Source organism: Fusarium redolens (genome assembly GCF_020744475.1).
Source record: "Fusarium redolens strain MPI-CAGE-AT-0023 chromosome Unknown BKA55scaffold_1, whole genome shotgun sequence".
Classification (NCBI taxonomy): Eukaryota; Fungi; Ascomycota; class Sordariomycetes; order Hypocreales; family Nectriaceae; genus Fusarium; species Fusarium redolens.
Window position 1 is genome coordinate 684165 of NW_025763664.1, and position 25580 is coordinate 709744.

General features: G+C 50.1%; 10 protein-coding genes across 10 annotated transcripts; 3 read left to right on the top strand and 7 right to left on the bottom strand.

Annotated features, from left to right (window-relative positions):
• Window positions 1-497: 497 nt before the first annotated feature.
• BKA55DRAFT_587980 (concanavalin A-like lectin/glucanase domain-containing protein) lies at window positions 498-1454 on the top strand (the record flags this gene model as incomplete). Its single annotated transcript, XM_046194727.1, has 1 exon — window positions 498-1454. The coding sequence occupies one exon, from the start codon at window positions 498-500 to the stop codon at window positions 1452-1454; it is 957 nt and encodes a 318-aa protein (XP_046055941.1).
• Window positions 1455-1494: 40 nt separating this feature from the next.
• On the bottom strand, window positions 1495-2398 carry BKA55DRAFT_2791 (NUDIX hydrolase domain-like protein). Its single transcript, XM_046185496.1, has 3 exons — window positions 2295-2398; window positions 2214-2248; window positions 1495-2165 (listed from the first exon to the last, which is right to left on the bottom strand). The coding sequence occupies exons 1-3, from the start codon at window positions 2334-2336 to the stop codon at window positions 1628-1630; spliced, it is 615 nt and encodes a 204-aa protein (XP_046055942.1). The 5' UTR covers window positions 2337-2398; the 3' UTR covers window positions 1495-1627.
• Window positions 2399-2882: 484 nt separating this feature from the next.
• Window positions 2883-3734, bottom strand: BKA55DRAFT_531839 (uncharacterized protein; the record flags this gene model as incomplete). Its single annotated transcript, XM_046189256.1, has 2 exons — window positions 2883-3599; window positions 3645-3734. The coding sequence occupies 2 exons, from the start codon at window positions 3732-3734 to the stop codon at window positions 2883-2885; spliced, it is 807 nt and encodes a 268-aa protein (XP_046055943.1).
• A 300-nt stretch (window positions 3735-4034) lies between these two features.
• BKA55DRAFT_547978 (uncharacterized protein) lies at window positions 4035-5614 on the bottom strand. Its single transcript, XM_046191080.1, has 3 exons — window positions 4960-5614; window positions 4616-4916; window positions 4035-4570 (listed from the first exon to the last, which is right to left on the bottom strand). Exons 1-3 carry the CDS (start codon window positions 5293-5295, stop codon window positions 4152-4154), a joined length of 1056 nt encoding a protein of 351 aa, XP_046055944.1. The 5' UTR covers window positions 5296-5614; the 3' UTR covers window positions 4035-4151.
• Window positions 5615-7404, top strand: BKA55DRAFT_547981 (Alpha/Beta hydrolase protein). The gene has a single exon (XM_046191081.1). It carries the CDS (start codon window positions 5839-5841, stop codon window positions 7336-7338), a length of 1500 nt encoding a protein of 499 aa, XP_046055945.1. The 5' UTR covers window positions 5615-5838; the 3' UTR covers window positions 7339-7404.
• Window positions 7405-7754: 350 nt separating this feature from the next.
• Window positions 7755-10390, bottom strand: BKA55DRAFT_498003 (uncharacterized protein; the record flags this gene model as incomplete). Its single annotated transcript, XM_046186510.1, has 2 exons — window positions 7755-10290; window positions 10341-10390. 2 exons carry the CDS (start codon window positions 10388-10390, stop codon window positions 7755-7757), a joined length of 2586 nt encoding a protein of 861 aa, XP_046055946.1.
• A 1678-nt stretch (window positions 10391-12068) lies between these two features.
• BKA55DRAFT_587986 (Isy1-like splicing factor) lies at window positions 12069-13445 on the bottom strand (the record flags this gene model as incomplete). Its single annotated transcript, XM_046194728.1, has 2 exons — window positions 12069-12797; window positions 13443-13445. The coding sequence occupies 2 exons, from the start codon at window positions 13443-13445 to the stop codon at window positions 12069-12071; spliced, it is 732 nt and encodes a 243-aa protein (XP_046055947.1).
• Window positions 13446-14178: 733 nt separating this feature from the next.
• On the bottom strand, window positions 14179-16122 carry BKA55DRAFT_2803 (Dolichyl-diphosphooligosaccharide--protein glycosyltransferase subunit WBP1). Its single transcript, XM_046185500.1, has 4 exons — window positions 15863-16122; window positions 15701-15811; window positions 14953-15650; window positions 14179-14903 (listed from the first exon to the last, which is right to left on the bottom strand). The coding sequence occupies exons 1-4, from the start codon at window positions 16002-16004 to the stop codon at window positions 14478-14480; spliced, it is 1377 nt and encodes a 458-aa protein (XP_046055948.1). The 5' UTR covers window positions 16005-16122; the 3' UTR covers window positions 14179-14477.
• A 270-nt stretch (window positions 16123-16392) lies between these two features.
• Window positions 16393-16680, top strand: BKA55DRAFT_497832 (uncharacterized protein; the record flags this gene model as incomplete). Its single annotated transcript, XM_046186496.1, has 2 exons — window positions 16393-16579; window positions 16637-16680. The coding sequence occupies 2 exons, from the start codon at window positions 16393-16395 to the stop codon at window positions 16678-16680; spliced, it is 231 nt and encodes a 76-aa protein (XP_046055949.1).
• Window positions 16681-16829: 149 nt separating this feature from the next.
• On the bottom strand, window positions 16830-25095 carry BKA55DRAFT_699382 (uncharacterized protein; the record flags this gene model as incomplete). Its single annotated transcript, XM_046200573.1, has 3 exons — window positions 16830-22016; window positions 22062-22459; window positions 22509-25095. The coding sequence occupies 3 exons, from the start codon at window positions 25093-25095 to the stop codon at window positions 17133-17135; spliced, it is 7869 nt and encodes a 2622-aa protein (XP_046055950.1). The 3' UTR covers window positions 16830-17132.
• Between the last annotated feature and the right edge of the window lie 485 nt (window positions 25096-25580).

The window sequence follows — 25580 nt, forward strand, 5'->3', positions numbered from 1 at the left end:
ATGCGAATGGCGACAACAAGCGGAACCTCGGACTGCTATCCTGCTCAACCCAGCCCCAAACCCGCCTTCAATCCATCCTTGATCACCATCAAGATCTACCAATCACACAAATCTCACAGCGAGCAACTCATCGTCGCCGTTACATCCCCAATCTTCTATGGAGACTGAGTCTTGGCTCAAGGAGTATTTCGCCCTACGACCCCTGTCAAGATGTAAGCTCGTGGGTCTTCCCGCTCCTGAGCTTAATTTCCTCGACAAGGTATCTGATCCTCGAGTCCATCGAGCCTATCACAAGCTGCTTGTGCGGCTCTTCTCATCTTAGCATTTATGGGACGACGTATATGGTTCAATCACATGTTGGGAGGGTATCATGTTTGATCCTATAATCCTGCAGGGGAAATGGAAATGCATAAAAGTTTTGAAAGGAGGATATATAAGGTCGACAGATCAGCTTAGAACAGTATCTTCATCCAAATACTCAGATATCATCATTCATCATGTCTTCCACCAAATCCCTCCTCGCTTCTATCCTCGCCATCGCCCCTCTGGCTCTCGCCCAAGACCCATCATGCGATTGCTACGTTACTAAGGGCGATAATCCCCAATATTACACAAGCCACTCCTTCTTTGACTTCCGCTCCCTATCCCAATACGCCGGTGTTCCTCCCCTGATCGACACAATCCAAGGCAACGCCGAAGCAGGCTTTACTTCAGATTTCTTCAACTGGGAGTCTGAGTTTGCTCAAACCTGGGGTCCTCAGAAATGGAACAACGAGAACGCAGAGTTTCCTATGCAGAACACTTATAATAATCTGTACATTGAGGAGAATGATGACGTTTCTCCTGCGAGTGATACGTGGTTGACTATGAGGACTGCTCGTCATGATGGGTTCCAAACTGCCTCTGAGTTTGAATCACTGGAGAAACATCAATACGTCTCGCTGAGAATGTATGCTCGTACAAAGGGTTCGCCCGGTGCGTGTACAGCTATGTTCACCTACCTCAACGGTGGCTCCCTCGCTCTCGTCCAAGAAGCAGACATAGAAGTCCTTACCAAAGACGAGCCCACAATCATCCACTACACAAACCAACCCTCCTACACGGACGAGGGCGGTGAAGTCGAAGGCGCTCATCTAGCAGCCACACTCCCCGATGGTCTCAAGTGGACAGATTGGGCAAAGCACACTATCGACTGGACGCCCGATGCTACGATCTGGAAGGTCAATGATAAAGAGACCTGGCTTAATGCGTTCCAGGTGCCCAGAGATCCTGCACAGTTGAGCTTTAATGCGTGGAGTAATGGGGATACGTGGACGGGTACTATTCCGGAGGGTGGTGTGGCGTATCAGCAGATTCAGTGGATTGAGGTTTTGCATGGACGGACGGAGAAGGGTGCTTGTAACAGGGTTTGTAGTGTTGATGAGGGTGAGGCTGGGAAGGCTGTGCCTGTTTAGAAGACAGCATGCTTTCTGGTGATCTTGTATCATCATTTCATGTACATATTTGGGGATGATAGAGAACGTACTTGTGCTTTCAGTCTGGCATCCTGACGTGAAGAGACATCTGCAACCAACTGATTCTAATTTTAACTTTTCTTTCATCCTCTATAATCTTTCAGTCGACTCATCTACAGCTTAAACCTCTGCGCCAACAAAATGCCCTCCGCCAAAGTCCCAACCCTCGCATCAATCGCACAACCCTCCCTCTCCCACGTCTCACACATCCCCCACAAATCCGTCAACTTGACCGTAAAAACCTCAATGAACTCGCCCTCCTCCAATTCCGGCTTCAGATCCTTATTTTCCGGCAGCTCCATGTCGACACTAACATGCACCATCTTCAAGTTCGTGTTACAAAACCCCGGGTCGTTAAACATCATGGGCGAAGTCTCAGTAGCGACGCCGACGTAGCCTGTTTCCTCGCGGAGTTCGCGGATGGCGCATTCTTCGGGTGTTTCGCCGTCGTCGATCAATCCGGCTGGTACTTCGATTGTTACGGCGTTGATTGGAGGGCGGTATTGTTTTTGGAGGATGAGTTCGGGGCCGGTGGGGAGGGGGAGGATTGCTACTATGCCTACGCCGTCGATGTCGGCGGTTTTAGGACGGGTGAGGCGTTCGGCTGATTCCCATGTTCGGGATGTGCCTGTTGGGTCGCGATATGTGATTCTGTGGTTGTTAGAGTGAGGTTGTGAGAAAGGAGGTGAGTGAGCGTACTTGGAGAGTTTGATCCATCGAGCTTCTTCCTTAGACTGAGTTTGTTAGCAATTGCTGATACATAGTGAGAGGGAGACTTACGAGAGGCTCAGTTGAAGTCACTTTGGCATTGAAAACAGACATTTTTAGTAAGTTGAAGGTAACAGTTTTGTTTGTTTGTTTGTTTTGTTTTTGTTTTTAGAAGTCATGATGAGTTGGCTACAGCCCCGCCGAAGTCGGTGAGAAGATGTGCAACGTCACACAAGCTACCCTGAAGCCAGGTAATTGGTGCGATAGAATCACTGACTACGTGTTTGTTCCTGAGAATTGACCTTTAAATAATGAATAAAATGCTTTCTGCTCATGGTCTCAATAGTAATATCACAGTGCTTTTGAATAAGTTTTGGCTGAGAAGACATAAACTTGTCATCAGATGAGGATATCTCTCCAGCTCTTTTCTGGTCCTGCAACCAGGTTTTCAGCTTCATGCACTTCTCGTTTTCTCAATATGCATGTCTCATTTGAGTCAATGCTTCTTTCAAGCGGCCATTGGGTATTGCTCTGTAGTCTAGCTTATAACTGTGCTTATTATAGTCATTGACGACAGCCTCAACTCATGCTTCGGAGTGGGGTGACAGCCTCATTCAAGCTGAAATCTACAACCAACAACCAAGACATGGCAATATCTCATCACAGCTTCCCCTCCTCCTTCAACCCCCTCCAAAGAGCCAAAGCAGCCAAACACTTCGCATCCCTCGCCCCCTCCCTCCAAGCCTCCTTCATCGGCACAACCTTCAACGTGATTTTCTCCCCATGCTCCCTCAACCCCGTCAACCGCCCACTCCACTCCCTGATCTTCTCCCTCTCAATCCTCATCTCATAGCTAAATATCGAAATATACTCATCACAACCCCCGGCGCTAGGAAACATACCCCTCGCAATGTCTTCACTATCCTGGGATGTAGCAAGCTCACTTAGATTCGTAAGCTCTTCTTCACGTATGGTGACACCGAGTTCTTCCTTGATTTCTTGCGCTGCTGCTCCGGCGAAACTACCAGCGTCGTCGACCATACCCGCTGGTAGTTCAGTGAAGCTAAGACTTCCGGCGGGAACGCGGGGTTGGACTGTGAGGACGACGTAGCGCTCTGAGGATGAGGGGGGGACGTCGGAGGGGATGAGCATGAAGAGCATTGCTACGCTGGGACCGCGGAGGAGTGCGGCTGCTGGGAGTGTTTCGCCGGAGTCGTTGGAGACTTTTGCTGTGAGTTTTATGAAGCCGATGCGTTTGGCACCGAAGAGATCGTAGGATTGGATTGTGACTGAGCGCAGAGCGTAAGGGTCTTTGTGGAAGGGGTGAGATTCATCGGATTGAAGACGGAGTGAGTTTGTGAGTGTATCGACCCAGTTCTGAGATTATTAGCAGTCTGAAATGAATATGGGTGAGAATCGTACGGTAAATGGCTTGAAAGAAGTGAGCTGCTCTTCTGAAAGTCCATCAGGAAGGCTGAGAGGAATGTTGTGGCTCTTGAGCGTGGTAGACATTGTGCGCGTGAAGTGGTGAAGAGACGGGGCTTGGTGAACGAGGCAGGTTGCTGAGAGTAAAAGTCTGGGATTTCTGCAGACGTTGGCGATGAATCTCATTTCTTGAGCTTAAATTTGGAGATTGCTTAGGATTGGCTGAAGTTTATTGAAGATTAGGTTGAGATGCGTGAGGGAGGGAGGATTTGGGTGCATGACGTAGAGGTCTCTGCCCCGCGATCATTTACATGAGGCTGAAACACCACAAAGAGAGTTGAGTACATTCACACACGCAAAGCAAATACCATCCTGGTCACATTCTCATTATGAAGCAGGTGAAGCATTGATTCAATTCCCGATTAAAGGTTCCGTAAGTGAAGCAACTTATCATAACTCATATCCACCATGCCTCATTCCGTAGGTACTCCCATAGGCCATCCCTCAAACCGCCCAGTAAACATCAATCTTGACCTTCTCAATATGATTAACCCACCCTCCAAACCTCGCCTTCGCCCAAATCGTAACAACATCTCCCATCTTCAAATCCCTCACAAACCACCCATCGCCCGTCTCCTCACCTCTCCCCTCATCAATCTTCATCTTCACAGCAGCTTCAGAATCAGGCTTGACATCATCGTCCCATGCCCATGTAATCACATGGTCTTGCCAAGCGCGGTGAGCTGTCTTGTTGCGAACGATGGTCCATTTCTCTTGATGTGCAAGAGGATGCGAGTATGAGAAGTTCTCGTTGCCTTTGGGAACTATGGAGGGGTAGAGGGGACGGAGGGCGCAGACGGGGAGGGGTGATGCCACGGAGGATGCTGATTTGAAGCGGACGTCGTATGTGCAATTTGGATCACCTAGAAAGTCAGCACTGCATTTGACACATGAGTTCCGTGACTTACAGGTCTGTTCGGCGTCAAACTTCTCTAGGCCAGCTTCAAACCACGTCCAAGCTCCGTTATACGTATGTCGATTCTCCGGTTCACCACCCCACCCCTGATCCTTACTCCGTATCGTAAAGACCACCTTTCTCACAGGATGGAGCAATTTGGGCGTAGGATAATCAGCCAACTTTGAAAAATACGAAGGATCATGCTCCGTCTTTAAAGGCGCCGGCTTGGCCTCGTTCAAGTCGTACGCCAACACTTCAGCGAGTGCTTTCTTGCCTTGAATGCCCGTTAGACCCACAGGAAACGACCGAAGCTATAAATGTCAGTCCTGTGCTATACCTAGGGGGGTGACTTACAAGGAATTTGTTCTCAGAGGGACTTTGACCGTTGACGCGAAGAGGGCTTGAGTGTTCGGCGATGTAATCAATCTCATTACTCGAATGCGCCCAATACTCCGCAAAGTCGAAAATAACATCAACAACACCCGGCGGAAGCTTCTTCCCTTTTGTGAGCATGATACGAGTAATAACCACATCCACAGGTGTCAACCCATCAGAAGAAGAAGAGCTCGTCTCATTGTCGTTCTGACTCCCTAGCGATAGCATAGTTCGCAAGCCGTGGATTACGTTCTGGGGAATGCTCTGCGCCATGATGAGATAGGCGATGATGAAGTAAAAAAGGTAGATCAGCATAAATCTAGGTAGAAAAAGAATTTGGAGTGTATTTATTTGAAAGCGAAAAAGACAGGGTTTTATGTATACACGGCGAAGGTGACGCGTTTAAGGCTTGTTCAGAGAGGCAGCAGCTTATCACCTACAGCTGCGGCGTTGAATTGACGTCAGAAGATGTACACGTGCCTCGGGGTCACAGAAAAAGCGTGATTCTCGAGTATTCCTCTTGTGATGGGTTTAAGCCTAAACTTAGACTAAGCCTTATGACGATGATCTTAAGATCTAGAATAATTGCATGCGAGAATATTTAGAAACCATTTCTACTTTAAGTTATGTAAGTTGTAGGTGGTAGCTGGAGATAGTTCCCTCTTTTCTTACACCTCTTCTATCTTATCACATCCTCATATCTTATCGCACGTGCAATGGCATCATCCCGACCCGGCGTCCAATCCCGTCCCCCGCGCATCGGAGCTCCATCAATTTCGCCGTCCAAGAATCCTCGATTACAAACATGAAGCTTAACTCCCCCCAAACGACAATTCCTCCTCACACTCACATCCCACCATGAGGTCCTCAAGATCTCTCGTACGATCAACTCGTCGACTACAAACATCTCTCACATATTCTCTCCTCCGCCCAACATGTCTCACCCCGAGGGTCCGAGAGCTTCACACCTCTACACCCCGGAAGTCGGGCGTCGCATCTAACCCAGCAATGTCGTTCCCCTGCCTCGACGCATTAGAATCCCGTTCCGCCCGCTTAACCCACGACGATACCGAACCCTCCTACACATCAGGCGCTACGCAGAACTATCTTTGCAAAGAACCCTTCATGCTAGATTGGGGCGGTATTCTTCCCGAGTTCAACATCGCGTATGAAACGTGGGGTGAGCTCAACGCCGATAAATCGAACGCTATTCTTCTACACACCGGTCTATCTGCTTCGTCGCATGCGCACTCTACAGAGGCGAATACAAAGCCTGGTTGGTGGGAGAAGTTCATTGGGCCGGGAGGACCTCTTGATACGAATAAGTACCATGTCATCTGCACGAATGTCATCGGAGGTTGTAACGGTTCTACAGGACCGAGTAGTGTCGATCCAGGAAATGGGGAGCGCTACGCAACGCATTTCCCGATCTTGACTATGGATGACATGGTCCGCGCCCAATTCCGTCTTCTCGACCATCTCGGCATCGATAAACTCTACGCCTCCGTTGGTTCGTCAATGGGCGGAATGCAATCCCTCGCCGCAGGTGTTCTCTTCCCCTCGCGCGTAGGCCGCATCGTTTCTATCAGCGGCTGCGCACGCTCTCACCCGTACAGTATCGCCATGCGCCATACTCAGCGCCAAGTCCTCATGATGGATCCAAACTGGAACCGTGGTTTTTACTACGGTAAAGTTCCTCCTCATGCGGGTATGAAGCTTGCGCGTGAAATTGCGACGGTTACATATCGATCTGGACCGGAGTGGGAGCAGCGCTTTGGTCGTCGTCGAGCAGACTCGAGCAAACCACCTGCGCTATGTCCCGACTTTCTTATCGAGACGTATCTTGACCACGCGGGTGAGAAGTGGTGTTTGAACTATGATCCCAACAGTCTTTTGTACGTCAGCAAGGCTATGGATCTTTTCGACCTGGGTATTGAGCATCAGCGCGCAACTCGTGCTCGTCGTCAAGAGCGTGAGAAGAACCTCGCTTCAGGAGAGGCTTCTCATCTTTCACCTGGCGCATGCAGTCTCACTCTTCCTAATAAGCCTTATGAGGAACAACCTGGATCTCACCCCGATCCCTCAGACGCAACTGTCGTGCCCGGCTCACGACCCCCTGTGGATCTAATTCACGGCCTCGCACCGCTACGCGATACCCCTACGCTTGTGATGGGCGTTGCAAGTGACATTCTCTTCCCAGCATGGCAGCAGCGCGAGGTAGCTGAGGCAGTCCGTCTAGCTGGAAACAGGAACGTAACCCATGTTGAGCTCAGCGAGGAGATGAGCATGTTTGGCCATGACACATTCCTCCTGGATCTCAAGTACATCGGCAACAACCTCCGCATGTTCCTAGGCTAGTATAGTAACTTGTAATCTATAGCAATGTAAAATTGGCCCAAGTCTTGGGTTTACGATGTCACAAGTATGACGCGTCTTAATCACGTTTGAAGTGCACTTCAGGTAGTCATGTAAGATCCAGGCTCAAGGCACCGGATATTGTATTCCTTAGACATTATCCACTAATCATGTCCCGATGATAATGATGATGACTATATACAAAGAAAAGAAACGAAAGTAAACGCAGCGAGGGACGGGGGTATGTGATAGATCTATAAGCGAAAGACGCCATATCAAAACAAAAAAAAAAAGTAGTAAAGAAAAAGGGGAATAAGCGATAGCTAAACAAGAAAAGAAAAGTCATGAGGGTCTTTTGCCTCTTTTTTGAAAATCCAACTCGCTAAGATATAAAAAGCTGAGATATGAAGATGATCCGCTTAGATAAAACCAGGATTGAACGCATCCACCACGGGATTAGGAGTTCTGACTCTCGCCGGCTCTGCTCCTGCGGCCAGCGATGAAGGAACAGTGATTGGGGAAGGACGGGGAGGTGCTCTCTTTGCCTCAACGCGAGTCTTGCTGCGATCTCTATCCCTCGGCGGTACAAAGTCTGCCATCACCGGTGAAATAAGCGGTCTAGCTTGATTGTGCTCATGTCGCTCGTAGTTCCCATCAGACATCATGTCAAAAGTACGCGCGAGGTTTTCACTCGAGCTGGAGATTGACTTTTGTAACGATGGGAAAGATGGTGAAGGTAGACTTGGTGGTGTGTCTGAGATGGGTGAGGAAGCGTATTGTGCGAGACGTGGGCTTAGTGAATCGTCGGTGGCTTGTGTGGGAGATCGAGTGAATTGTGTGCGGAACGGTGAGAGAGCAGCGGGGATAGCGGACTTGTGCGCTTCGGCGCGGTCGAAGTCGTTCCAGTTTGGTGTACCGGGTTGGTTCAAAGCTTCGTCCAGTTGTGAGTCTGCCACGGGTGACTCTGTGCTTCTGGGCGGAGGATACATAGGAGGTTGGCGACGCTGCTTTCTTGGCTCCAGGCCAAAGGGCCTTTCGGGACTTTGCATCTCGGGAGGTGGAGGCCGGCGACCTCGAGGCAGACCCTTTTGAACGGGGAACTCGCCTTCCATAGGGCTTTGTTGAGAGAAGGGGCTTGCTGTTCGTGGTGGTTCGGGAAGACGCTCAGCGCGGACGAAACCGTTTTCATCGAAGCCTGGACCAACAGCACTTCGAGGTCCTGGTCCAACCATGGGAATGGTAGCCGAGCGATCGATAAGAGGAGCTGGAACACGAAGAGGTCGACCAAGGCGTGGCTCCGAGTCAGTTCGGGCACGGAAGCCACGCGGCGGGGGTTCGAGAGGTCGGTTCATGTAACCTGGGTTCGCACTCGCAGCTGTATCCGGAGTGTTACTCCCACTCCTGTTACCAGGGTTCAAGCGAGGTGGTGGTACAGGCGGTAGAGGAGCGGTAGGTGACCGGTACGGCGAAGGGAGTGGCTTTGTTGGTGGAGAAGAGTCCGGAGGTTGGTATGCCTTGTACTGCTTTGGCGGATACTGAGGAGATGGCTGGAGAGTTTGGAGGAGTGGTCGAGGAGGAGATCGAGGGAACAGACCTTCTTGCAGTGGAGGAGTCGGCGATCGACCTGGGAAATTAGAGAGAATCGGAGATGGTCCTGGAGAATTCTGTTGCGGAGGTTGCGAAAGCGGCGACGGTTGAGGAGAGCGCGAGGGCGAGACAGGTCTCATCGCTTGAAGAGGTTCGGAGAGCTGGCCGGGCTGGAGAATCTTGGGAGGCTGTTGAGTCGGCTTTGCCTGCTGAGAAGGCTGAGGTGTCTGTATACGGGGTGTATCCTCTGCGGCGGCGGATGCCAATGACGATACCAACGACAAAGGAGACATGGCATCACTCGCAGTTCGAGCTCGCGTCAATGCCGTATCAATCATGCTCAAACTCGGACTCGACTGCATGGTCCTCAAAGGGCTAGCAGTTCTCGTCGTTCCCAGCACCCTGGGCTTCACATTCGTATCCGTAGGGCTCACACCACCCTCAGTCGAAGTATCCAAGCTCTTACTCCCGATACTGCCCTTCCTGACAGTCTCACCAAAGTCGAACCCGGCAAAGTTTCCAGCAAGTCCTTCAGTCATTGGCTTGTGATTCTCACGCGACTCCATCTCCATAGCAAAACTCTGCCGTCTAGGCGTATGAAAGGTAAAAGTGTCGCGCTTGGCTGTCACATTGCGAATAACAGGAGGCTGAGGCTCCCAGACATCGTCGCTTCTAGCAACAGACACAGCTGGGCTGGGAAGAGACATTGGACCTGCAGTACTGGGGTTCCGAAGGCTAGGTGCAGTCGGCACGTTCTGACGACTGCTCGAAGGGCGCGGGTCCGGTGAGAAAGATCGCTCAGCGTTGACAATCGAGGGTGGAGGAGATGGATATCCATTGTTAGCCGTAGGAATAGGACTTTTGTTTCTGATTTCCTTAATCTCGTTTCCGAGATTGAATTCGAAAGGTTCCGCATGACCCCTTGGTTCATCCTGGGGCGTAGGCGGTATACTACTGACAGAATCTTTACCGAAGTGAATGTTGAAGGGATTCTCAGGCTCCTTTGTCGAAATAGCCGTCCCAGGACGTGTAGGTGAACCAGGTCTTGCGCCCGGCGCAACGAGGCTCGTAGAACTACCATTGCCAAACCGTGTGTTGAGCATTATATCTGACGAGTGAAACCGCGGATTTCCCATTCCTGGTGCGCGCGGTGCTCCGAGGTCTACCATGGAGGAAGCACCTCCTGCGCCGTTCATATAAGGGGCTTTCCATTGTGTTGGTGGGTCGAGATGAGAGCTGGAAGTACCGGGGCGAGCGAGATTTGGGCGGGAGAAGTTACTCTGTCGGTGGAGGTCTTTTGGGGTCGTTGAGACAGATTCTTCATTGCGATGTAAATGCTGTATTTGTTTCGAAGCTAGCTTCTTGTCCCTGCCAAACATGAGCAAAATTGTAAAACGTAGAGCGGAAAGGAGGCCTACTGTGACTTTTTCCTATCGCCTCCAAGCTTGAGGCCAAAGAACGAAACCATCTCGAAAGAGAAGAGAAAGAATTATATCTGAAAGAATTATATCATGAGCATGTGACGGTAATGACTGAATTGAACGTAGTTAGGAATGGCGATGATGTAAAGACAGAGTCAGAGACAGAGACATTGGCCTGGTCTGTCTCTTCTGTGCATATTTCTAGAAGACAAGACCGTTGCCGAGAAGAACGGGAAGAAGAAGCCTGGGCTGCAGCACTTACCGTAAAGTACCTAAAGGGTCCCCACAGCCTACAGCCTAGGGGGGTAAAGTGCTAAAAGGCCAGGGGCGCACGAGGCGCAAAGGGACCAGAGTGGATTAATTTAACAAGACCACCAACTCAAGAACATCCAGTTTTAGACACTTCTTTGAATAAACTGTGTAACTTGACAAACTGCAAAGAATGAAAGTAAAAAGAATTCAAGTGAATATCGTTAAGCTTGATCAATCCTATGCAGGTGATTGAATCGTAAAAGGGGCGTAGCGTTACTCTTTTCATCATTAGAGTGGATGCACTGAGGATTTAGACGGGTAGGGTGCTAGTCAGGGCGCTGCAGGTACAAGCTCAGGGGCTCGACGTTTTTTTCTTCTCTGGGCTTTTTTGGCGCCGTTCAGCCGCGGGGTCACTTTTTCGTTTTGTGAGTGGACAAGAAAAGGGGAGGGCCAAGAATAGGACAAGAGGTTTGATCAACAAGTATTGTGCTGCACAGAGGATTGATCTTCTTTTTTGATCGTCGATGTTACACGAGAGGCACAGGCAAGGCTGAAAGGAGTGGTACGACTGTGCAAAGAGTCTTGCGTCTTGCGAGTGAGATACGAGACGTAAAGATTCCCGAGACAAGAGACAAGGCGAGGAGAGACAAGACTGGGCTGTCGATCACTGGGTACGAAATGAAACAGCGTCACACACCCCCATCTCATCCATGCAATGGGAACTCTATGGATCAATTTAAAGATTTCGCTTCATTGAATAATTCAGATAAACTTGGAATGCCAATTTTTAGCCAGATAACCATCCACTGCCATCCTCATCACCTTCGTCACCCCAGATGCCCCTGGACAAGAAGGATCTGAAGTCGTCATCTGCACTCTCACCTGCGTGGCGCTTCACCGTCAGCTTCAGGAACCTCAGGGGTCTCTTTTCACAACAGGGGTCTCAGGGGGCACCAATGAAGATCGTCACTCTTGACAAAATCCTTTTTCCCTTCAAAATGTGAATTGTATTTCGCTTGAATTGTGGATGACATATTATTAGAGTTCATCGGTGTATGAAACGAAACAGGTAATGTTGACGGGTTTAACATACCCTTGATGGTTCATGCATTGCAATGCTGTAACTTAGTTAAGCTGTTTTGTTTGGTTGGTGGATGTATAGTTCGTCCGTGTTATACCCGGAATCTGTGATATCCGGGTGACAGCTATACTGACAGCTCGGTATAACCGTTATCCACAGCTTCAGGGCATAGCTTCAGTTGGGTTTGGTGATGTCGCTTAGGAGGGAGAGTGCACGATTGAGAAGATATTCTTTTGACAAGTATCATCATAAACCCATACGCCTGTAAATAAGCGACCGTCCTAAACGCCATGAATGTGACCATCACCTAGCCTCAACTGATCCAACAATACACTTCAATCTCCATCCCCATAAACCTCCCCGATGACACACGGAGAACACCCTGAAGCACATCACAACTGCTCCAAAAGCCTCCTTCTCCTCCGATCGATCAACTCCTCCTGCACCTCCTCCAACGTTGGTAAATCCCACGTAATCCCATCACCACTATCCCCCGGCAGCGGCTCCCATCCCTCCGGCACATCCTTACTCCCCGTCTTAAGCAAATGCTCAACCGCCTGCCTCTCCTTCTCAGCCTCGTACGCCAACATCTCCTCATCCTCCTCATCAGGCGCATACCCATAATACGCCGCGTCCACATTCCTCCTCATGTCATGCCTCTCCTCAAGCGGTTTCTCATCACCCTGGGTCTTCGCTGCCTCAAACAGCTCCTTCACACCAGGAAGTTCTCTCGCTCTGCCAAAGTATTTGTAGCCTTTCCCACTACCGGGTATTTCACGTCCTTGTTCATCGTAGATCTTTCCTCCGCCGCGCATGTAGTTCGGTCCCCCGAGATTACGTATCTGAATCTCCCACATGTGTTTTTCACGCATGAGCTTGTTGATTTCGTCGTTGAGATCGCGGATTTGGTAGTCGCTGAGGATAGGATCTTGGATACGTGACATTTTGCGCGAGATCTCTTTGAGGACTTGACCGCGCCATTTTTCACAGGCGGGAATGGCTGAGACTTCGGTGATGAGCTTGGGTCGACGTGTACGGCCGGCGTCGATGATGCCTAGGTCTGCTGCTTGGGCTTCGCGGAAGCGAAACAGCATAGACTGGGCTTTTTCCGAATTACGTGCCTGAGATTGTCAGTCGGAGTCACTAACGACAAAAACAAGGTAGAGACTTACCATTTTGACAGATGCGCGGCGTCAAAGTGATTGAGGTGAGAATAGCACCGTAATTGTAGAAGCTGAGTTGCTCATCGCGCCCCAGCAACGGCGGAAGTTTTCCCAGCCACACCAGCCTTGCTGCAAATCCCCGCATGATCCCCACTTGTGCCACAGCGCCACAGGTCAAGCTTGCGCACGTCCCCACAGCCTTGCCTTACTCCAACGCGCAGCGCAGCGCGACTTGAACCTCACCAACGATTTTGGATATCTTGACAGCTGCCAGCAGCTGTCAACGGTCGTCAACACCACACCCAACGCTCGATTTCAGCGTAAACCTTCGCTCACCAAATGCGCAATCACTCCTCGCTCTGGAAAAGCATAAATAGAGGGCTTCTCCCCCGGTTCCTCTGGCTTTTTCTTCTCTTCTTCTTCTTCATCAACCTTTCGCATTCTCGACTTGCGATTTGGTTTGCCTTGCTACACACTTCTTGCTTTCGGCACTAACTGCTTGACTCGACAGCTTCTGCCTTTTCACATCGTGACTTTTCTTTTGTCTTTTTCTTTTTCGCACTTCACCTTTCCGACCCTTCGACCTTGCCCGACCTTCACCACCATGCCTTCACCTCACCTCCCTCCTCCCCGATCCCGAACTCGCCCTCACTCTCGCCCGCCTCCCCCAGTCAAGTGACTAAGGTATGTATGTACTAACTTGCATTTCCGCTTTGTTTTTTAGCTTCTTGGTTTCGCGGTTTTTTGTGGTCATTCGACCAGGTCAGGGTATTTTTGGGGTTTGCTTTTATTTCCTTTGTCTTTGCTTTTCTTCTTGTTTTTTGGTCCCTGGACATTTGTCCTGGGAAGGTTCTTTCTTGGGGTGTCTTTTTGGTTGTTTTTCTTGCGGGCGTTGGAGTTCAAGGCGTTCGGCGTTTTTGCATTTCCTCTCGTCCTGTACTTGGTTTCCTCTGGGGCTGATCTGCGGTGATGACAACTGTTTCACACACCAAAGTTGGCGATTCACTTCACTTGCTTGGTATGCCCTTCGGGGAAACTGACTTGTGTTGCGAACATGTACCACACCTGAGAACAGAGATCTGAGCAGACCTTGAAGTATTTCCTTTTCATTTCATTCTTGTATTCTTCGCAAGTGCCTAGAGTAGCCGCAGTGACGATAATTTCCCTTTGCGTGAAGTTGTTCTCTTCCTTTGCGAACCCTCTCATGGGGTGTTTGCTGGGAGCACAGAGACACTCGTGATTCGCATGATATAGTTTTCAATCGGAGCAGGCTTGGCCTTCGTGAGGAGCCGTTTGGGATGGAGGAATGCTTTGAGATACGAATTTGTTGCCCGGTGATGATCAATCGACCAAAAAGCCAAATTTGCAGGCAACAGCGGCGGGCATCATCTAGGATGTTTGCAGGGCATTTACTTGTCCACTGCCGCGAGTTGTCAGTGAGAACCCAAGAGAGCTAATCTGAGGGACCCATCACATCTTCGTATCTCAAGTCACAAAGATAGTCGTAAACACTTCAATAGCTGTAGGAAAACAAATGCGCATTCTATATTTCACTTTTGGTCCCACTCTACAATACAACAGATCCACGAATTCTTATCGTGACGTTGCAGCAAAAAATACTCGTACATTGCTCCTCCTCTATTGTGTCTTCTTAGCGCCAGTGGTTGATTTCACAGGCTGGCTGTACATCCACACGATGCAGAACGACAGGAATCCAACAACAGTAGCTGAGATGCCAGCCAAGCCGGGCCAAGCGCCGTTGATCACGTAACTTCGGGGGTACTCGTCGTGAGCCATGTGTCGAACACTGACAGTTCGCTTCTCCTCAAGGTTGGTCAGGAAAGGGCGCTTGTAGTTGACCATGAAATTGAAGATGCCGTGCTGGTCGGGAAGAACAAAGTCGGTGCCGTAGACAGTCTCGTGCTCACCGACGTGAACGGGTTTCAGGGAGATACGGTGGAAGGGGGACAGCATGGAGAACTCGAGCTGGAGGTGGTCGCCGTCTGGGAGGTGGAAGGGTTGCCAGTCGTTCCACGCGTACTCGGAGACGGAGATGCTGTAAGTCTGTAAATTGTTAGCAAAGTCAACACCGTCAGCGGATGTCTCTACATACAACATCGTTCTTGATGCGGTACAGCTCGGGGTTGGTCTCATTGTCGCCCTTGAGGTGGTGCTCAATCTTGTTCACTCGCAAAACACCAAGCTCCTGGAACGTCCAGCCAGCCAAGTTGGTGACAAACTCCTTGTTAGCAGGGAAGATAGCCTTTCCACCCTGTCGAGTAACCTTGGTGTCAAAAGCCTTGTCCTGAAGCATCTCAGCAGAACCAACGACAGTGACACGCGCAGAGTTGCGGGCCTGAAAGACAGAGACAAGAGCAAGTTGCTTTCCAGCAGCGAACAACTCATCAGGCTCAACGGTGTCAGTCTGCTCCTTGGGGTTGTAGCTATAAGCGGTAGGGGGCGCTCGAAGAACGGGTGTAAGAAGAGGTCCTGAACCAAGAGTGTGGCCGATGGCGTGGGGAACGGAGATGAATGCGCCAGGAATCTCGAAGTAATCCTTCAGCCCGGGACGAACGTTGCGGGGGGCGTCGAGAACAAGGGTATCGTGTGTCTCAGCGGCGGAGACGGCATCGTAGGTGAAGTGGTCGACGACCTTGCCGTTGCGCTCAGCAGGAATGGTAATGTCGAGTTGGTCGAGGACGGAGACGAGAGTAACGGGGACTTTGTGAGTAGCGGACATTGTCAGGAGGATGTTTCCGCCGGCGTTGATGAAGTCGACGATGGCATTGGGGGTCAGATTGGGTCCCAGACCTGCGCAAGTCAGTTACAGCTGTATTGTCAAGAAACAAGACATGACGAACCCTTGATCTTGGTGGGGAGGAAGACAAGATGATCATAACTCCTCTCACCATACTTGAACAATGTCAAATCATCGCTCTTTGGTGTCTCATACGTGATATCATAACCCCGTTCTACCAATTGTAAGCTTCACCATCAACACCACTACTCGTGGGGATTCATACCAGACAAGTCGCGGAAAAACGTAGTATACGCCTCCTTGTCCTTGGGAGTATCGAGAATAACCAGTAATCGATTACCAGTTGTGCTCACGGCCGAAACCAGCGCCGCGAAGAGAAAGACCACGAGACTCAAAAGGGACCGCATTGTGTGGTGAGACTGTGGTTTGAGTTGGGGATTATATGTTTGGTGCAAGTTTGGACAGCTTGCGAGTAGAGCTCTCAGTGGAACCTACGGGCGTGGTAGCTTGCGTTGGCGTTTTAGGGATACGTAGCCTTCAGTGGGGGACGGGATGTGAAACTGCGGATGCGCTAGTCCCTTTATGGTAGCGACTTCAAAGCTTCCTCACCTCAGTAAAGTTACAGTGAAATAATCCGATACCCGCGGGCTTGGTTTTTCCGAGGATACGATTGGACCGTTGCTCAAGACCATCATCACCACCAAGATTGAACGACAAACACCACCTCGTCAATTGAGTATGACCTCTCTCTCGCTACGCTATTGTTAGTTACCATGCTAATTGATATAGGCCATCATGTCTGCTGCCCCTCTCTTCTGGCAAACTCCCCTCAAGTACTGCCGCTGGGCAGCCCGCGAGCGTCCCGCCCTCTTCTGGTCCGTCATCATCGGCGCAGCAGGTCCCGTCGCCATGCCAATTGTTCCTCCGATCCGACACTACTTTGGCGATATTGACGCTCCTCCCGTTCCCGTCACCTATCCCAGTGCGTTCCTCTCCTCAGCCTCAATGTCAACCTCAAATACAAGACTAACATACACAGTCCCCTCTGGTCCCAGGAAACAGCTCACCGGCTACGACGATTAAACATCTCGAATTGAAAGACGAAGGAAATATCACGGCTCGGACGAGCATATCTTTGTACAAACTACGGCGTTTCCCATTGCGAGGGAGAGAAGGGATATCATAGAGGAAGAAAGGGACGAGAAGATCCAGCAGCAATTGACGCTTCAATTCGATTTTTCTACAATCAATCCATCCGCCGGCTGTCTACAAGCTTTCGATACCTATATATGTGTGTGTGTTGTGTGAGGATGTGCGCGAGTCGTTGACTTTCTAAACATGCGTATAAAGATCAAACAGGAAACGCCGCAGCGATGTGCAAGAAGACAAGAAAACAAGATATCCTCCCTCTCTTTGATCATACGAGGCTATGCCGGTGGTCATATCGAACTGATGTCCGATTCGGTAGGGAAAAACTCTATCTCTCCCTGCTAAGTAGATTCCATTCGTACTAGAATCGTTAGCCTGAGGATTCTTCATAAGTGGGAGATACTTACAACTCGACCGTCATCATCTCCTGTGTAGACGCATGTTGGCATTGGGCTGATACACGTTATGCCTGCCTCTGTGTTGGCACCCTTGTCGTTCTTATAGTCAACATGGTCAAGCTTTCTCAGGAGCTCGAGCGTCCATCGATTGCCCACGATACTGCGTCGCCAGACATTGACTCTGCCGCGCTTGTGACCCGTGAAGATCAAGTAATTGTCAAGCCACTCATTTCCAGCGCCTTCATAAAAGGCACATGAGTGGATGTAGTCATCTTGTTCGAAACAGACGTTCTGTTCCAGAAGTAGTGTGCCGTTGAGAGTGTACAGTATCACATTAGGTCCAGAGCAGAGAAGAATCTCTCCCGAGATGTCGTTGATACGTGCACATTCGACAGGTCGCACCAATGGCAGCTTTCGAATGAACGACAGTCTGTTCAGATCCCACAAGAATGCTTGTCCATCTGCAGAAACAGTCAAAAGCGTACTGAAAGCCTTGCTGACTGCAATCGTTGTGACTGGCGACTTGTGTCCAAAAAGACTAGACCTCGGCAGCAACTCAACCGGCTTTCCAGGTAAAGTCTGCAAAGCATACACCGAAACAACACAGTCCTCTCCAGCAGTGATCAAGGTTTTGGAGTCGGCAAAACAAGCACAAGAGATCTGGCCGATGTGAAGGTTCTCGAAGAGCCCAGCAGGCTTTGTTGAGTTAGCGACGTGGCCAGATCGAGGAACAAGGTTTTGCATTACCTTTCGGTTGTCGCTGAAGAAGAAGCGGATGCTGTTGTCTGCATATCCCCATTCGAGGAATTTGTCGTACGGTGGGAAGTTGAGGCGGAATGGCGAAGCGCACAGTAAGCGGTCGAGTTTGGAGGCATGGATGAGTGAAGCTACACGTTCGTGGCTTTCTGTTGAATCGGTTAGTGATGTCTGAGGTTTGAAGTAAACGGAGTTCTTACCAAGGAGTGGGTGCGGCAGACAGCCCAACGAAAACACGCTTGTGTCCAATCGTCTAACGGGACTTTTAACATGCTCTCGAGCAGGATGCGACTTCATAAACACTTGATGGGGTGTCTGTCCAAAGTTATGAATGACACCTGCGAGGATAGCCCTCTCCTTTGCATCCGTGATGCTGTCCAGATCTGTCGCACCACGATACGAAAGATGATGGAACACATTGAGGTTTTCCACAGCTGCTTCACCTCGTTGCTTATAACCAAAGACCAGATCAATCCACTGGTGTAGGTTCTCGCTCACATACGGACTTTCAAGCGCTTCTCTGTGCTTGGCGATGAAGATCCTCGGGTCACCCTTGGCCCATGGCGGAAGCTCAACGTGGTCGACCTTAACGCCGTTGCTCTCACGATTGCCAAAGTTGTAGCCGTTGACGTTGGTCAGGAATTCTGGTAGGCAGTAGAATTCGGGAATGAGCTCTCTCACATCAGCCTTGTTCTTGCAAGAGGCTGATTTCCAGGCTTCTGGGATTGACTGGAACAGACGGTCGGCGTGGTCGAAGCTTCCACCTTGCAGCAGGATGTACGATTGGACAAACGGCGGTAGACGGATCAGGTATGATGAGACAATCATAGCAGAAGAGTAGTGTGTGCCATAGTGGAAAGGAATCTCCCCGATCTCTGCCAGAGCATTGTAGCTCTCCACAAAACCTCCAACTCTGTTTGGTGTTTGCGCGCCCATTGGCTTGGACAGATCGCGGAAGGTGTTGGGGTCATCAAGGTCCAAGTCTTCGCTTGTATAGTCAGCCAGAACCCACGGAAAGACTGGGTACTGAGTCAGATCATTGAACGTCCTGCCAGCCATGGTATTGACCATCATAAGATAGTGAAAGTTGGAGATCTCGCCCTTTTGCCATTTCTTGAGGAGAGGGTTCCATGGCGATGAGTTGAAGAATGTGCCAAACTTGGACCCAAATCCTTGAGGAGACTCATCGGAGACCTTGAGGGACTCCAAGCGCCAAGCATCTTCAGGGTTCGGAAGAGTGTTTGCGCCGCTAGTGTGAGGTGCCTTGTTGAGCATCTTGACAAATAGATTGTCTCGAACCGCGGGGTTGATCGTGGTCAACAGGTAACTTCGACCATCAGTGAAGAACACCTCAATCGCAACGTCTCGGAACAAGAACCGGCGTTTTGAGATGCTAATAACATCCTGCCATCGCCAATGCCTCGACTCCTGCTCCTTATTATTCTGTCGCTTCTCAGAAGTCTTGGCATCCGTGACGATCTGGGAGAAAGGATCACGCTCTTCAGGAGGTGCTTGCCAGACATTGACAATGTCGCCATTGGCACACTGGAACACGTTGTCCATGATGTAAAGGGCATCCTTGCCTATTATGAGGATTCCCTCGCATGCTTCCAGACCAATGATGCGTGAGATATTGTATGCAGATTGGACTTGGTCTCCACGCTCCAGTCGTCGCATTACCTTTCGGTTCTTGTCTTCGAAGCCTTCGTCTCCTTCGTTGGGATCATTGGGGTCGTCCACAAGCTCAAAGTCATCCTCAGGCGCAACACCAGAGCTGGGTTGTTCGGCTGGCTCGGTGGACTCTGGCTCTTCTGTGAATTGAGGGGGCTCGCCATTGCCATCCAGAGCTGACGCAGCGCTTGGCTTCGTTGGCGTCACTGCCGAGGCCTGGATCGAAGGTGCTGGACTGGCAGATGTATTTATCCGGAGAGTCTGCAACACCTCGCTCGCCTTTCTCTTCGGCTGATACTCATCCTTACTGATCGTAAAATCCGGAAGAACCCTTAGCCTCATTCGATTTCGTCCTTCTGTACGATCAAGCTTCCATTTGGGGGTAGCTGCCTCACTGAACACCGCACCAGGTCTCATGAGATCCCGTTCCATCTTGTTGTAAGCCGCGCTTAGGAATACGAGGTCATCTTGTTGGTCCTGCATGAGTCGCTGATACTTGAAGTACTCAGAGTTGTAGATGCTCTTCATCCATGCGCTATTACCAACATCGTGGCTGAGGAGTATCTTCTCTGTACTGATGCTCTCCGCATGCAATGATTTGAGTTTATCTTTGCGTTTGGCCAGGCGCACTTTGGCTGTCTCCGAAGTACGCACATTTTCTGAACTGACGAAATCTTCCCACGTTTTGGACATGCCGCCAAAGAAGAGTACATCTAGTGATGGGCGGTGCTTATCAACCCAGTCAACAAATGACTCATCATCGACACCAGTCAACTTCTGGAAGTCCTTCGAAAGTTGCTTTTGGTCAGGCGACATGCAAGAGCGGATCAACGTAGCAGACTCCTCTGGCTTCTGCACCAAGATAATGCGTAAGAAGTTAGCTGCCGCAATACGAAGGGGCATCTTGTCGCCAATGAGTTTCGTGTAGAGCTGGTACCAGAAGAGTTTAAGGAACTCATCTTCGCTGGTAAAGCAACCGAGAATTGACATCTGCCAGTATACCATCTTGTCCATGAACTGCTTGGCCTCCACCAAAGTGGTCTCTTGGTTGTCAAGATCCGATAACCTCAGAAGAATGATCCTTAGCAAACAGCTTCGGATTGTGGCGACAGCCTGGCTGCAAAGTCGGACACTTTTGAGGGTCGAGATGTCTGGACGTTGCAGAAATTCGAGAAGCATACCAACAAAGTCAATCATTGCCTCAGCGCCGTTCATGAACCATCCCTCAAAGATGGCTTCTGACATGTGTGTGCAGAACCGTGAGAGGTTGGTCAGTACACGGGGCTCGCAGATTGCTTTCTGATTGAGCTGAACATTATTCGTCAATTGAGCAATCACATGCTTCAAGATATAAGACTCAAAGTACGCCTGGTGTTCTCGGAAGCCTGGAGGAACTTTGGTGAACAAGCCAAACCCGGGGAAGTCTTTCCGTGAGAGAAGCTGGTCCATGAAGACATTCACCACCAGCTCTAAGAGTCCATCCAAGATATCGCTACTAGGCTTCTTGCTTGGTGCTGATCTCAATGGCGGTAGTGCTGGGTTCAAGCGAGCTGGGCTGGGTCCTACTGGCGACTTTTGCTGAGTAAGAAGGATAAATGACGAGGCCCTTCGCAGTGGTGTGCCCTTTGGTGGTGTCGACTGAGGCGATGGCACTGGGTCTACGCTTGTCGTCCGTACAATAGGCGTAGCATTTGAAGCACTGCCACTAATTGGACGGATGATCACATCAGTTCCCTCAAACGTCAGCGCCGTATCGCCAGAGTTCAACTCAGTTTCGGGTGTCACCGCATCGGCGCTAACAATGACCGGGTAGAGTGCTGAGAGCAACAATCTCACCCATTCTGAGTTCAAAGCAAAGTCCCTGAATTCCGTTGAGCGCGCGTGAAGATCCGAAAGGAAGCGAATGACAGTATGTAGAACACTGGCATAGCTTGCAACTCGTTCACTGTCTCGTGAGAAGTTGGAGCGTGTCTCAAGAGCAGTGGCCAAGTTCATAGAGCTTGCTCGCGGGCGTAATTCGGTAGAAGATGCGTGCTTCTTAAGCGCAAACGATGGATCGATATGTGTTGCCGGCGAGTCCGGATCATCTTGATGTCTCATCACATCCTTTAGACCATGCTGCAGCATTGCAGTGATGACGGACAGAGAGTCAGGGTAGACGACCTTTCGCTTGCCAAACGTCTCCAACAAGCTGAAAAAGTCAAAGTTTCTGTCAAAGTTGATCTCGGCGACATCGTAGCCAAATAGGATGCTGAAGCAAATGGGCCATAGAGTTGGCATATCCCAAAATCGCTTGAGTCTGTTTGACATGATGATGAAGCCTCCCGACTTTCCGGCAAATTTTGAGGTGTAGTTCGAGCCATGGGTAACGAGGAGACGCGCCAGGATCTTGCAACCGTGGACAACGACTTCCGGATCATCTTCAGCCAACAAGTACAGGAGCCACTACAAACATTAGCAAAGCAAAAAGGACAGTGACGACGTTCTCACCTTGTTTGTCACAGTTCGAGCAAACTTCTTGATGTGAGTAGTGTTGCCCTTCTCACACAAAATGCGCGAGTACATGCTGAGAACCTTGACACCAAGCTGCTTCTTAGTCAAGAACTTCAAACCAGAGGCAATCGCAGCTGTGGTGGGATCAGTTGGTGTGCCTCGCCGTCGTGGAACTGGGGTGCTTGATCTAGATATGGCTGAAAGAGGTCTCGGGGTTCGTGGTAGCGATGAAGGCTGTGAGTGGAAGGCGTATGTGATGAAAAGCGACAGTGACCGCATAACCTCTTGGCTAAAGTTGGACGCTACGAGGACTTCGAAAGCACCCATGAAGTGAGCTATTGTGTCTTCTGATACAACCTCTCCTTTCATGGCATCGAGCAACCTTTTGACGATTCCTAGGTATGATTAGCACGACTTGCAAAGTGCAGGCATGGTGCAACTTACTCATCCTTATCAGCCTTCGACTATTGAATTCGTGATACTTGCTCTTAACTGCGAATGTCACGAATTGTTTATAGTAAAGCTCTTGGATCCGAGGTGCCGACTTTCGCCAGATGTCCAGGTCAATAAGTAAGATGCGGTAGGCAAGGGGATTGATGATGAAGGATTCCATCGGCTCTGTATGATTATATCCAACAAAACCAAGGATCAGACTCAGTAGTTGAAAGGCCAGTCGATCGCGGTCCTCGTTAGAAACCTGGAGTCGGGTGACAGTGGAATCGCCGCTGCTGCGGTCATACCCCAGCTTCACACGGAGAAGCATCGCCAAAATGCCATATCCATTGTCCTTTTCGATGGCCTCACTGTTTCTCCAGCTTTGGCGAATACAGTAAAACAACATTTCCGCCGCTCTCACTGTCTCTTCTATTGAGAATGCTCGCTCGAAAAGCTTCAGGGCCAGTGGAGTAAAGCCAGCAAGGCGCCACAGGTTCTCATCCAGATATGACGGCACAGCAACGATGGGGTTGCCTCGGAATTGTAGAAGGCCTTGAACTCTGAACAAGGAGTCTGGAAGACTTGGCACAGCACAGTTGATCGCTAGAGGGGCACCCTCTTGGTTTGATGCTCGGAAGAGATTGCGAGCGCAGTTTCGTGGCAGTGACCTCAGAAGTCCTGTGTCATAGAATTGCACATTTTCTGGGAATGTCGCCGAAGGTAGGATACTCAGGAGAATTTTTGACTCTGGTAACAACGAGCCAGCTTTCTCGCGGACAGCTCTTATAATGTCCGAGGTCTCACCCTTTCCAGGATGTGCGATCTCGTTTCTGAGTCCCAGGGTGGCCGATGCCTCATAGGTCTGAAAGCCTCCTAAGCTATCCTGAAAGTTGCCCTGATATCGCGGCCCAAGGCCATAGTGAACTGCCAAAAAGTCATCACTCAACGCATCCTCGAACAAATGCGCCGAAGCAAGTGACCATCGTGAGAACACAAGGCCAGGACCTACTTGGTTCGAAAGGTCTTTCGGCGTCCCAATGAAGGCTTGCACTGGGTTTGTCTTGTTCTGGTTCGAGTTGAATGATGCAAAGCTATCATGTGCACCAGTTGACAGAGGTGGAAGATGGGGATAGTTGCAGCGAATTTGTTCTGAGAATTCACCGTTCACATAGAGTGACGCCTTGCTAGTAACTAATGCCTTTGGTCGGCGATGCACAATAGCGATGTGGTACCATTTCTTCTCCTTGAACGAAACAGACTTGAACCTAACACTGGGTTTGCTGGAGGTAACAGATGTTTGGAGGATAAAGTTGTGAGTATCTCTCTCGAGGTACATCAACAAGAAGCATGCTTGTGTGGAATCAAAGACACCAAATATTGTTGTGTGTGCAGTAGGATCGAAGCTGTCTACTCGAATCCATGCTGTAAATGTGTAACCTGCACTAGATTGCGGTGGGAACGATCGACCAAGACTCGACAACTCAAGAGATGAATGGCCGTGCAATGAGAGATCGAATTGAAAGAAAGGAGGGCCAGAATGTTTCGATGTCATCTGTAAGCAGAACTCGGACGCTTCAGAGCCAGGCCTTGATAGGAGGAATTGTGTATCGGCAGGTTCATTTACACCCAAAAACATGAGCATTTTGCAAATCCCCAATACCTTCTCGCGCTCAGGTGGACTCAGTGCTGAGTCGGCACTGAAAGCGACCCGTAGGAATTGCGATAAGGCACCCGTCGAATGGACAGCAGCCCGATTATATATAGAAACCGCGATAATACTGTGAATTGTCTCCAAGACAAGCAGAGAGGCAGGGTTTGCGAGGCCATCTTTCATTCGGGGGATTGCCATCCAGAAGCTGACAACTGCTCTCAGAATTTCAGGATGCCGTATTATGGTCTTGGCATTGACAACCTCCTTCACACCAGGTGTAATATTCTCGGCAGATTTGGCTAGCACAAGATCCCATTGTTCTTCAGCACTATCATCCTCTTCTTCTTTCGGGGAATTCTCGTCGTCAGGCCGCAGTGATTTCGCGATTGATTGGCATAGGAGATCGAGTGCTTCGTCGTCGAGGGAAAAGGCGAGCAGTTTGCCAAAGACATGACAGCTTATCCAGGCATCAGGCTCAGCCCCGCCGAGTCCTATGCTTGCGATAACTTGTTCCAAAGCCTCCCAGCCGCCTCCCTCGACTCGATATCGAAAAAACCGTCGGTTTCCTGAGTGTCCACGCAACGCTTCCGAAAGCAAATTTAGACAGTCTCCTAGTAGCTTAAACAGAGCAAGCATGTCCGCATCGCTTCGCTTATCGGGGTTGTAGTAGCCTGAAAAGGCTCGCAGCAGATTAAGGATGGTTTGGAAGCCGTCGGCATGTCGAAAGTCATCTTGAAGGACGGGTGAATGCGTCGCAGAAATATGCTGTATAATATGTCGGAGTTTCCGTAACAATGGCGGTATTTGAGGGAATCCATCTTGCTTGTGGAGGGTCGTATCGAGGTTCAGAGCTTCGAGCAAGCCCTTGATGATCTCAAAGGACTTGCTATTCGGAGGGTTCGAGGCCGAGGTGGACGACCGGTATCTTCTTGGTATTGAGGCCATTGTAAGGATCGTTTAATCACGAGTTCATTCCAGGAGCAACCTTTCCCCCTGAGCCCTTCAAGGGTCCAGGCCGTTATCAGTCGTCGTAGGCATCGAAGAGTAAGATTTAGAACTTGTTGGAGCTACCGGCGCGGGGCGCATGAAGCTCTCTGACAGGGAAGGACAGCGCACACAACACGACCACGGGGTTGGCGATTTCTGAGGAAGATCGGTGGGAGGGATCGGAACTCGAACTCGTCAAACAGACTCTGAAGCTGAAAATTAGCGAAGGTGTCTCGAAACAAACGGTCACGACTGGAGCCTGGACTACCTGTGCTCAATACTGTAACTCGGGGTCAGCCTTGGAGGTGTGGCTTGGGTGTGGCGAAGGCGGCCCCTCACTCCCCATTGTCAGTGCCACTACTTTTGGGCGGCTCGTCTGAGCTGACGAAGCTCGAGTCATGGTGTTGGAGTGACATGAACGCGTGCACCTGATGGAACCCTCC

Bases quoted from the DNA above. Each gene is read 5' to 3' on its own strand.
- BKA55DRAFT_2803 (XM_046185500.1), bottom strand. From the start codon at position 16,004: ATGCGGTCCCTTTTGAGTCTCGTGGTCTTTCTCTTCGCGGCGCTGGTT. The intron at 15,651-15,700 runs GTTCGTCATGTC...TGACTTGCGCAG, and splicing joins CCTCCCCACCAAGATCAAGG to GTCTGGGACCCAATCTGACC. The intron at 14,904-14,952 runs GTATGTAGAGAC...AACAATTTACAG, and splicing joins ACCGCATCAAGAACGATGTT to ACTTACAGCATCTCCGTCTC.
- BKA55DRAFT_547981 (XM_046191081.1), top strand. From the start codon at position 5,839: ATGAGGTCCTCAAGATCTCTCGTACGATCAACTCGTCGACTACAAACA.
- BKA55DRAFT_547978 (XM_046191080.1), bottom strand. From the start codon at position 5,295: ATGCTGATCTACCTTTTTTACTTCATCATCGCCTATCTCATCATGGCG. The intron at 4,917-4,959 runs GTAAGTCACCCC...TGACATTTATAG, and splicing joins CCTCTGAGAACAAATTCCTT to CTTCGGTCGTTTCCTGTGGG. The intron at 4,571-4,615 runs GTAAGTCACGGA...CTGACTTTCTAG, and splicing joins GTTTGACGCCGAACAGACCT to GTGATCCAAATTGCACATAC.
- BKA55DRAFT_2791 (XM_046185496.1), bottom strand. From the start codon at position 2,336: ATGTCTGTTTTCAATGCCAAAGTGACTTCAACTGAGCCTCTC. The intron at 2,249-2,294 runs GTAAGTCTCCCT...TAACAAACTCAG, and splicing joins TGACTTCAACTGAGCCTCTC to TCTAAGGAAGAAGCTCGATG. The intron at 2,166-2,213 runs GTACGCTCACTC...TAACAACCACAG, and splicing joins CGATGGATCAAACTCTCCAA to AATCACATATCGCGACCCAA.